At 36.7% G+C, this 14,518-nt stretch overlaps 1 protein-coding gene across 3 annotated transcripts in view; it reads left to right on the top strand.

Annotated features, from left to right (window-relative positions):
* Positions 1-14,518, top strand: part of Dach1 (dachshund family transcription factor 1) — a 381,684-nt gene that overhangs the window by 190,352 nt on the left and 176,814 nt on the right. For all 3 annotated transcript variants that reach the window (XM_039093964.2, NM_001427593.1, XM_063274321.1), the window contains exon 3: positions 6,941-7,093. In XM_039093964.2, the coding sequence (XP_038949892.1) occupies positions 6,941-7,093 (153 nt within the window). The remainder of the gene's footprint in view (positions 1-6,940; positions 7,094-14,518) is intronic.

Here is a 14,518-nt window from a genome sequence, read left to right as displayed (position 1 = left end):
AGTCTAAACATTTCTAAAATCTAATTCAATCAATTGAAAAACTGAAAACTGGTATAGAAAGTGTTTCCATTAGTGGCCTCAGGGATCAATTTTCCTTTTCTCCACAGAATACAAATGTGCTACAAAGGGCAAGAAAGGCAGTCTAATGGACATTAAGAGACAAGTTCACGCTGGAAAATATTCACTTTAACCAGATGCACAATTAAGTTTCCTGTTCTAGTAGCTTATAATTTCTGCAATTTAAGCATTCACGATGAGAACAGACATGGTTCAATCACATTTTTAATTTATTTAGAAAGTAATAAGAAATAAAATAACTGGAGATTAGTGTCAGTTTTTGGACAGCTGGTATTTAAATAAGGATAAGGAAAAGTAGGGTAAAAAAAAGGATACTGGTGTTTTCAAGTTGCTGTACTGAGCCAAGAGGTCTGTGTCTTGGAGTGATTTCAATTGAGTTGTAATTCAAACTCATATGGAGCTTACAATGCACCTTCAGCATAGCTTTTCAAAGTCTATAGGAACTGTCAGGAGCAGAAAGATTGCCTCACAGTAATGAGTGTTGAATTGAACTATGCTTTTTGATGTTTTACTTTCTGAATTGAATTGTTAGACAAGATTAATTGCACACAGTGAGAGTTTTAAATGAGTGACTATGTAAAGCATTAAGTTCCTCTCTATGCCACTTGGGGAAAAATAGCTGGAAGGTTTAAATGAATAAATGTATTTAATGCACAAAATGCCTGGGCTAATTTTAAAATTCCTTTACTAACATCCTTATTGAAAATAGAAACCCACTTTACTCATCTGTCTTGGTTATATCGCTCTGGTTGAAGTAATTTAATATTCCAGCTTTCTACTAATCTTCTAGCTCAACAGAAGTAAACAATAGCTTTCATAAATTAAAAATGCACCCTTCTAAACATGCTTATAAGATTAAAAAAAAAGCTAGGGCTGTAAACATTTATGACTGAAGCAAACTAGATTGTTCAAATCCTGCCACGACGCATCGTGTATATCAATATGGCACTGATATCAGTTAGAATGCAAACAAGGCTTTAAATGATGTGCCCCTTCATTTCAGCTGGAGAAGCTGCTTTACACCATCTGCCTATCAGATGGTTAGGAACCAGGACTGCGTATTAATGCCACATGTTCGATTTTCCTCCTCCTTGTAATGGTTAGATTCATATTGCTAATAGCCGTGCGTGAGCACTGTCGAGGAAATTTCTGTGACGGTAGAGTGATGAGATATTTATAAGCCGCCTGTCTCCCTGAATAATCAGGGGGAAAGAATGCCAGACATAAATAACCTATCAATTCCAGAATATTAACAATAACTATGCTTGACCATAATTTCTTGCATGTTTAAGCTTGTTTCTTCTAGGGTTTTAGGAAGCAACATAGACTAATAAATAGTCGGCCATATAGAATATTTGAATACTTACCATCTCCTCAGTGTAACATAACTTTTCAACCATTAGGATTGGAAAAAATGCATTTTATATGGAATTCAATGTAAAAGTAGACAGCCTATCAAACATTTGGAAGTCATCGTGATGTCTTTGAAACCAAAGATCAAAGATTGGGCTTTTCAAGTTAATGAGGAAACAAACAGATCAGAGAAAGGATTTGACAGCAATATGTCTTCTTTATTGATATTTATAATCTACAGTTGTAATCTTCTACTTATAACTAAGGGCACTAACTTATTGGAAATAAATATATTGAGATATGTATTATTTTTTTAAAGGGTGATAAGGATGCTTAATTGCATTTGGAAGAATTTAAAGGCTAGTTAACAAAAGTTAAAGAGCAGAAAATAATTGCTCTCTTTGTAAAGTAAGAGGATGAATTCACATGATAGCCATGCTTGCTTCCCTTCCGAAATTTAGACCCAGGGTATTGTATTTGGGATACCAAGGACCTCATATCAACACAGTGCACAGGGTTTGAATTCAGCGATTATATGATAAAATTGATCCGTGTGGATGGTCGAATCAAAACGTGTGCTAAGATAGGTAAACGGCTACTTTCTAAGACCTTTGATAGTGGTTTAGCATGTTAAGTGAATGGAATCCAGTTTATTATTTCTTACTTAAGAAGTCATTTTTTTCCGTTCATTCATCTGCCCTTCTTGTTATCTGTCTTCTTGTATGGATTATTTTTGATGTAATCATTTTGTATTTCAACTGGTTGGTTTGCTTTGGCCCTTTCCTCTCCTTTTATAGATGGACATAATGAGTTCATATTTCCATGTTGTTTCTGCAATAACATTCCACATGGTTAATAAGCATTTATTATAAAACAGATACACTGTGTAAATTTTAGAATCAATTTCTCACCAATTACTTTTACATAAAAATAAAAAAATCATATATTTAAAAAAAAAATCTGTCAACCCCTCCCTACCTTCTCTTTTCTTTTTCTTTTTTCCTTTCCTTTCCTTTCTTTCTTTCTTTTCTTCTTTTCTTCTTTCCTTTTTTTCTTTTCTTTTCTTTTTTTTTTTTTTTGGTGAGATACTGGATTGACTAATTCTGAAAAAAAAATTAGCTGTTTTGACTGAGAAGAGTTAAGAGCAGTGGTAGTGTGGCATGTACCACGCTTTCGGGTGACACCTGGAAGCAGGTGAAACAGAACACTCCATGAGTCTAAGGCAGAACAGAGCTGGGCTCTGTATGGATATCAGCAGAGAGAAGATTAAGGAAGACGGTACACATTAGAGATTACTTGTACTTCCACCAAAAATACCTGTATTCTGCTTGACACCATTTTTGCTTTACGAAATTTTGTCACTGTTTGAATTCTTGGTGTCCTTAGGTAAATCATTTATTTCCCTGTCTTTTCTTTTTAAAAGGAAGTTAATGAGGGAATAACATATACAATACAACCTCTGTGTGAGGCTACAATGAGATTAAAACTCTGCTTTGGCTACGGACAATAGGTTCAGAGGATTTGAAGATCACCTTGGGGATCTGAAAGGGAAGGGACAGTGAATGCCAAAGGGAACTATAATGTGAGGGGCTGCCAAATGCCTTGTGATCCTCTCAAACCCCAGGCACAAAGGACCTAAGGAGAGTTGTGCTTTACATTAAATTAATGAGATTTAATATCCCTTGTGAATTCACATGTAATCTAACACAAATATAAAAATGTTCCTGTACTTTTAAAACATGGTCAGAATTACTGCTACATTATGCTTGTGGCTTTCCACGTGATCAAGTTTGAGAATGATTTGAGCTTTCAGTGATGTGTTACAAAACACACACACACACACACACACATATATCTATCTATATATCTATATAGATATCTATCTATATCTATATATCTATATCTATATATCATAATCTCTAAGGATTATGTTGCTCCTCCCAGATTTTATATGAAGATGACAAGATGGTTTATGTAGTAGTATTGTAATTATAACATGCACGAGCAGAGCCTCAGACTTTCAACATCAGACCTCCCAAGTCAGAATTGTAGACAGAGGTGATGTAATTATAGGCTTAATTTGAAAGCTCCATGATTGCTTCTTGGAAGGTGAATTCTTGTCCAACTGGGATGAGGCTTCTCCACAAAGTCAGACCGACATGGTCAAAGACTTAAGTGAGAGAACGTGATGTAATCCACTTTGGTAACTGAATTTGGTTATGTGTTTGGGGCACAGAAGCTAATCTGTCACCGGGGATGTTGAGTCATCTGTTGTCGGGTAGAGTGCAGTAAGGAGCCTGATGACCCAGGACAGGGTTACATTTGGTTCTAACAGCAGACATTGAATGCTTTGATCATGTCTTCACTTCCTACGGCCAACCTGAGGTCTACATGAGTGAAAGATTACAGGGCGGGAGAGTGACAGTCGTTAAGAATGCAAGGTATGCATGCTATATGCACATAGTGTGCTCAAATTTAACTGTGTGTGTTCATCACACCTTCAGCCTTCATCGTCATCACAATTTGAACTCCATGGTTCATAAAACAGAGAACAGTACACAAAGCTGGGCGGGTAGTGGACTAGGGGATGAGCCTCTGAAAATATCGCTGAGAGGAATGAAGACGACAAAAACTCCTTGTATAAAATTATTTTCTTTTTAACTTAAAAATTATCATATGGTTACATTATTTTCCCTCCCTGTTTTATTCTCTAAACCATCCGATATATCTTCCTTGTTCTTTTTAAAATTCTTAGCCTCCTTTTTCATAAACCAATAATGTATGCATATATAGGTATATATATATAGGTATATATATATACATATATATATATATATATATGCCTAAATACAACCTTCTCAGTCTGTACAATTCTATTCATAAGTGTGCCATTGGATAAAAAACTGGTGTGCTCTTTTCTGGAAAAGACTATTTAAAAGGAGGCATATCAGAACTCGCAGAATAAGACAGAGTTTGCAATTGCCGCAGCAGCGGAAATGGACAAAAATGGTTGAGTTTAAGATACAGAAAATCAAGTACAAAGAGCATTAATGAAACCAAAACTGTAATTGTTCCATATGCTATAATTTCCTACCTGTGACAAAAAAGAAACCAAGAAGAAAAAAGAAGGTTAGATTTCATGTCAGTCAAATTGTAGCAAACGTGTTTATGTGCATGTGTGTATGTGGTTGGATGTGACCATATAGCTTTTTGGGCTCTATTAGAATTGCAAAACTTGGAAAAGGCATGAAACCAATTTGCAACAATAGAATATAATAGTATTACTAAGAGTAGTTGTGATAATTAAAGGATTAGGCAAATAGGAATAATCTAGGATATAAGAGTAGGTAACCCGTATTTCCTACTGAAGCCTAACACTTGGATCTTACTTACAGAGGAACAAAGATACACCACAGACCTTGACCTTGTAGTGAATAGAACATGCTATTCTTTATATAGTATTCTTACCTAATCATTATGTTTCTTCTTTAGGCTTTGCTTGATTTTATACAAGATGAAACTATTCTCAAAACAATCCATTGGTTTTCCCAAGACAAGTTCCCGGACAATTATGAATTGTGCTATTTGGAATTTGTTGAGTATTATGTAATTGTCTCTTAAGTCTTCATATTTTGAGTGCAATTACTAGATTCTCCTCAGTATGAAGCCTAGCTACACGGCTGAGAAGAGACATAAGTCGAAGAAAGTTACCTCCAGAAAATAGAAGAAAGGGAAAAAAAGATGTTTCCCTTTGTTAAAAGGAAACAAAAGATCAAGGGAAAATATTTTTCAGGGAAACACACAGAGGATTTAAAGGGGACAGGAAAGAAAATATTCTGAAACATCTTTGAAGGAAATGAGTAATCGAGGAGAAAATTCAATCATAGGAAGATGAGAGAATCTGTTCAGGATGAGACTTGAAAGGCAGTGAGTGGTCACAGTAGACCCAGATGGAGTCCTTAAATTTAGATCAGTGCCTTTTAAGGACTGGTTATGAGTTTTTCAAGCAAAGATCTGACCTGCAGATCCTACTGACTTAGGGTAAAACTGCTACAGGCCCATTTGCATTCATCTGAAGACAAGGCGGAGTCTTCTATGCACCTATTCCATAGCAAAGATTTCTACCAAGAAAGATTTCCATGTCATTCTATAGGTAGCAACATTTTGCTGTGGTAACTAGGAGTAGTGATTAGTTGGGAGAAAGAGGTGTGTTCATTCTCACTACCAACTGGGAGTGGAAATTAATCGTTCAGACAAATTCAGAAGGCTTAAACACAGTGGTCAGAACATCTAAAGCAGCAACAGGGTGAGAAGTGTGCAGGGAAGCACACGATGTCCTTTCATAGATAGATAATATTCTCCAACTAGCAGACATGACTCATGTTTCCCTTAGTGTGCCAATTTTGTCAGATAATGGATGCCAGGCTAGAAGGAATCAACTTGGTAAAAGTTGACATATTAAGAAGATAAAAAGTTTTCTGTTCAACATTATCATCTTGCTACCTCTGTAATTGTACTTCTGATCACTGGCATTTGCCTTCTGGTAAGACTTGGAAAAGTGCTGGCCTCAAATTCTGTTTTTAGATCATGTCTGTTATTATACACTGTTCCATAAATGACCAAAGTGTATAAAACAGGAAGAGACAGTGATCAATCTAGGCCTAAATATAGTATTCTAGACCTCGTGTTGTAGTGATCAGAATACACTTATGTCATTAAAATCAGAACTGATATATTTAATAAGTGGCAGCGAATTATTTGCTGTACTACTTTTATATTTTATGTTTTTACTCTTTAGCCCTGCAGCTATATAACACTTAGTAACTGCCACTGAATAGCTCAATACCTCAGAAGGAAAACAAATGCATGTGCAGGTACACACTGCAATGTTTTGTGTGCCAATACAGAAATGTAAACATAGTCTGTAAACATAGGAGCAAACAGGTATCATCCAAGTCCAGGGTGTGGAAGTTAATACTCCAGAATATGGAAAGAATTTCACTAGAAAAGGGCAGTGAATGGAAGTGAGCTCAGTTTAAAAATCACATAGAGAGTTAATCCTGAAAATCCATGTATGAGAGATGTTGGTGAATTCAGTAAAGAATGCGTGTGATGTGCTAGGGTAAGGAGACTTTGGGTACCAGAACTAAGCTTTGTAACTAATCTGCAGCTCCAACTTTCTGCCTCTTCTGGACACTTGAAGAGGATGTTTAGCAGGGAGTGCAATGTTCAGACTGTATTGAAAAGTTTATCCAGTCCACGTTTCCACTCCTACGCAATATGTGTTAATTTTCTACTACTAATAAAAAAAGTTGACAAGCATCTAGACCCTGGTGTTAATCATTCATTGGCTGGTTTGGATTAGAAATATATTATCAGTATTACGTAAAGGAATCAGATACTCTAATATGCATTTGTAGGTGTGTTATGGAATGACTGGGACACACACACACACAAAAAAAAAAACGTCTGACTTTGAATTACTTTGCTTTTAATTTATTTTTTGAAGGTCTGACTGCAGCTGCTGCAGCTGCTGCCAACGCCGCCATTGCTGAAGCAATGAAGGTGAAAAAAATAAAATTAGAAGCTATGAGCAACTATCATGCCAGTAACAACCAACATGGAGCAGATTCTGAGAACGGGGACATGAATTCAAGTGTTGGTGAGTTCAATGTTTACTGACTGACTATTCACATTCACCTTCCCATAGAATTCTTTTTCTCCCAGAACAAAACCACTGGCTACAAATTGGTGAAATGACTATTTAAGATCAAGAGAGCAGCATATTTTTAAGGCTTCATTGTGCCTCTCTAGTATGTGCACTAAAGGGTCTGGCAAAGTTATTTTAAACACAAGATCAATTTTACAACCACAATTTACACTGCAAGTCATGGCTTGAGGCATTTCCTAATTCAAATGAATTTTAAGAGTCAGAAGTGCAAAAGATTGAGTGTAGATAATGTGAAAGGAAGGTGGAAGTGTTTGTGTTTGCACACATGTGTATGCAGTCTTACTTATTTTATAAATAATTTTAATGCAATTATTATCAAGTAAGAAATTTATTCCTACCAGTAGCGGAGTTTATGCATTAGTTATTTCTCTTTCATATGGGTTGCCTTTCAGGTCCTTGTACATGTCTGAAACCATGGATAACACATGATATCATGTGTGCTTTGCTCTATTCATACATATAAGATAATTTACTTTACAGATTGCCATTTTAAAAGACTATAGGCAATAGACAGTCATAAGATATGAAGATTTCAAAACACACCTCCTAAGAATTACTTAAAGCTTTTACTTTTCTGGCATATAATATAATTGATCCCAGGCAATGCAAAAATTATGCAAAACTCATAAATTACTACTTAAAATATCTCAGTTCAGAATACTGTTTACCACAGGGAACAAAGACTACGTAAAGATAAACTGTGGCAGGGGAGATTGTAAGCTGAAACCTTACACTGTTGCCAGCAACGTGGATTAGGTTTTATGATTCCTTCTCCATACAACCATTACCAAGACATCTCCCGTTTGAAAGGCAGATTATAAAGTTCTCACGCTCATCTCTCTGGCTCCCCTTCTGTTTACTCTCACAGTGAAACCAAATGAAGCATTTTTTACCTTTGCAGGCTAATCACATGGCTGGTGAGGCAGCTTTAAATGTGGATTATTTAATTATTTGTGTTTTGCCAATAAAATATTTGTAATCTGGGTGTGGGTGTTGAAAAACTTTTCATCCTGTTCCTATACCCTAATATTTTTCTTAACAGTACGGAACTGATGCCAAAAATATAATTCCGCAAGGGAAAATTGCATTTCGTAAAGAACAGGTATGTTATCCTGTCTATCAAGGCTCTAGGGAACAGAGATGTTTACCACAATTCAATAAATTTCTCTTCTCCATGCAGCATTTTAACATCACCTCTTAGGTTAATCAATAGCTCTCTGCTTTCCACCCATTGAGATGTAGTTATAGGCCTATGGTGGAAATGTTATGCATTTTAATAATTATCATTTCATTGCAGTTCCTCATAAGCACATACTGGAAAAGAACACGAGGCTATTAAGTGATTTAAAAAATATATACGACACACAAAAACATTTCTTCTATGAACGTAAAGGGACCCTTCTGACATGCAGATGGGAAGAATAGAATTTCTCAGAAGAACCTCATACGGGTAACTAAAAATGGCTGCATATTGAATTTAGAGTAGCTAGAAGTGGCTCGTCTTAGAGCAGTGAAAACATGGAAGACTAGTGGAAGAGTCTGTGGCACAAAAATCAACTCAGGGATACACTAGTGCTCACACGACTGGGCATCCTAGAGAGACTACTGAGGAAGCACGGAATTGCTTAGCTCACAGTTGGTAGCTGTTGTTTTAGACCTTAAGTCAAATCAAAATTGAAGTAAAATGAAATAACTTTAATGGTTTTTCTTTGAGAACTCTGAACTGTAGAAGAGCTTGAAATAAAATTATTTTTTTTCTTTGACTGCTGAAACAGACTATCGTTCAACACTTATAAAGATAAGTGATCAATGTTGACCTGGCAGAGAGATGCCAAGGTCATAACGGGTGGTTTTCTCAGGGTGAGACTAGTTCGTGGAACTGAAACATTCTGACCTCTGTCAATTCCAAAGGAAGGAAAACTCTGTCTACATCATTTGGTGTAGTGGGGCAGGTTTTTTCCCATAAGAAAAAAATAGTCTACTCATCAACTAACAATTATAGCAATTTTTTTCCAAATAGTACTTTGATTAGTTGCAAAATTGACTCACAATACAGGTCATTCCAGATAGTAGGGGCTTGAAGGAGGGATTATGGTTGACAATATAACACCTTTTAAAGGGACATATTCACAACGATCCATCTCTTAATTCTCCTGAGCAGCAGGGAGTTTTGAAGAAACCCATAGGCGTGAGTTGAGAAGAAAATGACTCACTGTTAAGCATTAATGTGTATTTTATATTAGTACGTATTAACATTTACCTAGTGTCTAAATTACAGTTCCCTTTAATTATTTAGGTACTTGGCCTATCATTGTGTCTTAAAATACATACAACTCAAACATCCCATTATATTTTAGTTGGGAAATTACCTTTTTCTATTAGTTGATAGCTCAGCATAGTATTAATTATCTTACATTCTTTTGAACCAAGAGGAGCGTTTACATGTACCTTCTTAGAATTCTGTGATACTTAGAGACTTTTTTGCATCCACGGATTGCAAAAAATCCCCCCTCCAAGGGACTTACATCATTTACATGGTGGACCACTGTAGCTGATTTGTGAGGGCACTACTGCTGTCCTCTTCATTCCATTCTTGACATGCTGTAATTGTCTAAGAATTTACGACCCCTATTGTCTTTCATCAAAACCTCTGCTCTTGGATATTTATTTAGAAATCATAGACAGTGAGTTTTAGGTGGGAGGACTGTGGCCGCAAAGAGTGAAGGAACCCAGGGAAGGTCAGAGCAAAGTTTGTCCAGATCAAAGCCGTTGCTGAACGGAGCAGTTTTTGTGGCTCCAGGCTTCTGTGAAGCCAATCCCTGCCTCTTTTCAGTGGTCAATAACAATTTGATAATGACTTTGAGAAGTTAGATAGATGTTCTGAGCTGAACAGTAGATGACAACTGGAAAATGACAGTGTGACAATTAAAATCTGTGTGCCCAGTGCTCAGTGAGTCATTCATTGTGTCTGTTCCTCACAGGGCTTACTTCACGGTTGAAATTGCTTTTGCTAGTACAGTTTCTTTGACATGGCCCTCCTCTAACTTTTTTTTATGGTTATTTTTTATTGTCACCTACAATAGCTTCCTTCTTTGCATTTCTCTTTTCTTGGTTATGCGTTACTTCTGAAGCCATAGAGCTCTGAGAAATCTTTGGAGCACTTTTACACTGTCCTTTGCTAAACTTTGGAGTTCAGCTCATTGTTAAATATGAAAGTGATCTAATACTCACGCAGTACACAGGAACTGCACACATGCTAGTGGGGGACACACCATTCCTGCAGCAGGAATAGGACATAGGTTGTGCTCTGGCTTTGTGAACATAAGTCATTGAGAAGTGTCCAGGAAGAGGAATTGAACAATGTGAATTCTAGAAAGAATCCCAAGACTCTTAAACCTGAACTTCAAAATTCAAGCTCCCTGGTTTTGTGATTCCTCCTATTAATAGCACTCTGCCGGAATGACGTCCTTCACAGAGGTGCAGCTTAGACTGGATGTACTGTCACTACTCAGTCTTGCCCACACCCAGTGACCTTTCTAGGGTCCACTCGTTATGTTTCCTATGACTTTTGTTCACATTTTAGGCTTTCCTTTATTGGCATATGTTTTCAATTAGTTAACTGTAAACAAATCCCTACAGCTCAAGAAAATACATTTTGTTTCTGCTTGATTTGTCTTGGTGAGGCAACTACAAAATCTTGTGAAAGATGACCTTCACTGAGCTACGAATAACCCATAATGGCTAAAAATTAGCCAGAAAACAAAACGTATTTTAGAAAATTTTGATGTCGACAAACAATTCCAATTTTAGCCTTGAGCCTGTCTGTTTCCAAGAGGATGTTGAGCATAGGAAGCGGTGAGGAACTCAGGATAGATCTGAGGGAGGTATCATTTTGCTGAGTTAAATATATGGTCATATCACCCTTCTCCCTCATCCACAATCAATTGGATTCTTTTAGTTTAATATTTACTTGCTCAGATGAGACGCTAGTCTGCATGGTGATAAACAGTCGGCTGCAGGCATCTGAAGGTGACCTGTCAGTTCATATGGACAAATCCCCTGCTTACTGAAATGTACAAAATAAATCATTGAAGCAGACAGGTGCTCATTCCCAGATTTAAATCACCATAGATTTATGATTTGAATTAATGCTTCATTTGGCCATAGAAATAGATACTGAGACAAATGATATGCACTGGTTGGGTTTTCCATACTGTAGCCATCCTGATATTGATTACTGAGATGTCTTAGCAATCTCTTGTTTATATCAAGTACTATCTTGTGACAGGTTTGCTGATATGAGCTACGTTCCAGATAAGAAGGAAAAATGTCTTGGATTCTTTTTAGTGGCAACACTCTCCACAGAATATAGGCCAGATAAATTACTACTTTTTTCTTCTTTAACAACTGATCTGCATAACCAGCTTAAACATGCCGCTTGCAAATTGAAACTGGGATATTAGAAAGGGGAAATTTAAAACCATTGAACTCGAGGTCAATTTGACAGTATCCATAACTTTTCTTTTTATCTGTTTATCCTCTCTTTTCTCATGATGCTCATCTTTGAGGGTTGTAAATTAATCACCATTTGTTTAATCTAAATAAAAGATTCTTAATTTTAGTTCTGGTTTTGAAATGCTATCTAAATATTGACATAAAGCATCTCACAGAGCGTCTACGTTATCTAAATAAATACTCACTAAACCCAGTGTCTTACTCCCTCTACTAAAAGGAGACAGGAAATTCACCTTTAAAAATGCGTGCATTAAACGTTATTCCAAAGTACAAAGTTTTGTGAACCATAATTTACCAAGAGTCGAGAAAAGAGTGCATTCTTCTCTCAACATTTTATTTAAGGAAAACACTATGTACACAGTTTAGAAAATTCACAGAGGACTCGAGAGGGACTTTTGCCAGTGTCTAATATCTGACTCATAGAACTGGTAAACAGCTATCAACAATAGTAGATTTCTGGCTTCATAGGAAATGAGTTCATATCTATTCAAAATGTGATCTCAAAACAGATGTCCCAAGAAAATCTCATTGTTTAAACTATGGTCATAACCCCTAACTGCTGTTATTTCTTCAAGGAAGTGAAGTCATCTCACGACTTGAATACTTTGTCTTGCTGAACTCTGTAGCATATGGGCAGGCCTGTGCTAGTTCAGAAAATGGCAAAGCTGAACAAACGTCATTTGTACGAAGCACTTAGTTCTTTTAAAATTCGTCTCAAACTGGACACAGTTAACAGGATGCCAGACTTTCGAGCAGAGGACATGAGTCGAGAATGCATTCCTCATTCTTTCTCCTGTGTTTACTTTTCCTGTCCTCCAACCAACAAAACACATTTATTAACAGGACAAAAAGGCCAAACACAGAACGAGACAAAATATATTCCCTAGTTGGCCATTCCCTTACCTTGAAACAAGAAAAGTAACCTTAAGAATATCTGCCTGAGATACAATGATTTACACCCAAGTGATTTCCTATCTTCTAGGACACATGTTTATTTTGAGGGAAAAGAATGATTTTATGATTTCAGAAAGAAAAAATCTTGGAGAGCCGGAGACAGCAAATAAAAGGAAATGTGGAGCCAGGCCGCCATGAAGAGTTCGGCAGTTGCACATTGGATCCTGCCTTGGCAATGTTAATGAACCTCAAATCCTTCCTATAATTAGATGAGGGAATTGCTTATATTTTCAAACAGATGATGCTGCTATAATGAAACGATTGACAGGGAATTTAAGAGTGTCTACAGTAGTCATTTGGTTTCTGTTATAGGAAAAAAAAAGTTTAAAAAGAAGACTGGCTTTAGACATAGGTCCTAAGAGAGGTAGTAATTTACATACCGTGCTCTGACAGGTGTCTTCGCGCGGTAAGAAACAGAATGGAGACCAGCGCAATGATGGGCAGGTAGAGCGGTTTTTTGGGGAGGGCTGTCCCGTGCTTAGTCTGCTTTGGTTCTTTAAAAGGGGCCGAGACTCAGGAGATGGATCCGGATTGAGTGCACAGCTGTAACTGCTGATGAGCTAATTGCGCCTTATCTCTCAGCCCCATTCATCTTCATTTTTTACCAATTACTGAGAATTATCTGTGTTCTCAGTTGGATATGAGAGTTAATCCTTTTTGGTTAAGCTGGCAGTACTGTGAGCAGATTCCAAATCGGAGGGTGAAAAAGCCAGTGCAAGCTTGCTCTAAAAAAACGTCTCCAGTTCAACGACAGTATCACCCGTTCATCGGAAATCCGCTGTTGTTTCACAGATTCGGTGTGGATTTTCTCTTTTAAACTTTAACGTGTTTTCCTCATAATAATGTGAAAGAGGTTTCTTCTTCCCTGATGAGAAGTATTAAATAATTGTAATAGTCAGGGTCTACTATCTATGATGGACACATCACCACCCTAAAAGTTGAAAAGAGTTAGGACATTCAGAATGTAGACTTTTAGAACTGATAACTATCCGTTTAAATGCAGAACTTTTCACTCAGTCATTCCCGGCCATATGTGGTCTCATACATGTTCAAGAAATGTTGACCAACTGTAAGCCTTTCATAAATGTCACATTAGTGAATGAATGGAGAGCAACACAAGCATCTCTTAAAAGTGTAGTGACTGCCTTGACTTGTAATTCAATTGGTTGTGAATAGGCCATATGGTTAACATCATTCCCTATGCAAAGGATGTCTTCATATCCTGACATCTAATACAAAGTTACTCACCCCATCATTAAAAACAAAGGAAGGGATTAGGTTACTTTTTTCATGAATTCTGATGCACTTATAAATATTTAATACCTCTAGCATTTCTCTTTACTAAATATCCTTTAAAAGATAATGCAAAGAAGACAATAAACAGCTCATTCAAATTGCAATTAGAAAAACAAACTTGATATGACATTAAAACCTCTTGTATGGTATGGCGAGGGAAAAGCCTTCAGATAGACTCACAAAATACATGGAAGAATATAGAAGATTTAGCTTCCACTTATAATTGAGGCAATAACAAATGCTGCCACTTAAATAAGTTTTTGTAATGCTCGACACCTTTGTAAAGAGAAGGTTTCATTTTGGTTCTTCACATTTGCTTCACTTTGAGGGCTCCATAGTAGATAAAATATAGAAAGGCATTCTTTGTAGTGGTTTTCGAAATGAATGGGAATCCAAAAGCAACTTACATGCCTCAACGAGGAAACTGATAAATAGAGCGTTATGTAGCTATTTAAAATGTTACATAACAATTACCCGTGATGGGTCAGAGTTGACACTATTTACGTTAACTGGGAGACTACAAGAGCGGAACACGTTTCTTTGATGCTGTGCACCTAATGTGTGGAAGAGGCTGGACAAGAGTTTTTATAG

Source organism: Rattus norvegicus, chromosome 15 (assembly GCF_036323735.1).
Source record: "Rattus norvegicus strain BN/NHsdMcwi chromosome 15, GRCr8, whole genome shotgun sequence".
Taxonomy (NCBI): domain Eukaryota; kingdom Metazoa; phylum Chordata; class Mammalia; order Rodentia; family Muridae; genus Rattus; species Rattus norvegicus.
The sequence above is the reverse complement of the archived record's forward strand: the minus strand, read 5'-3'. Positions and strand labels throughout refer to the sequence as shown.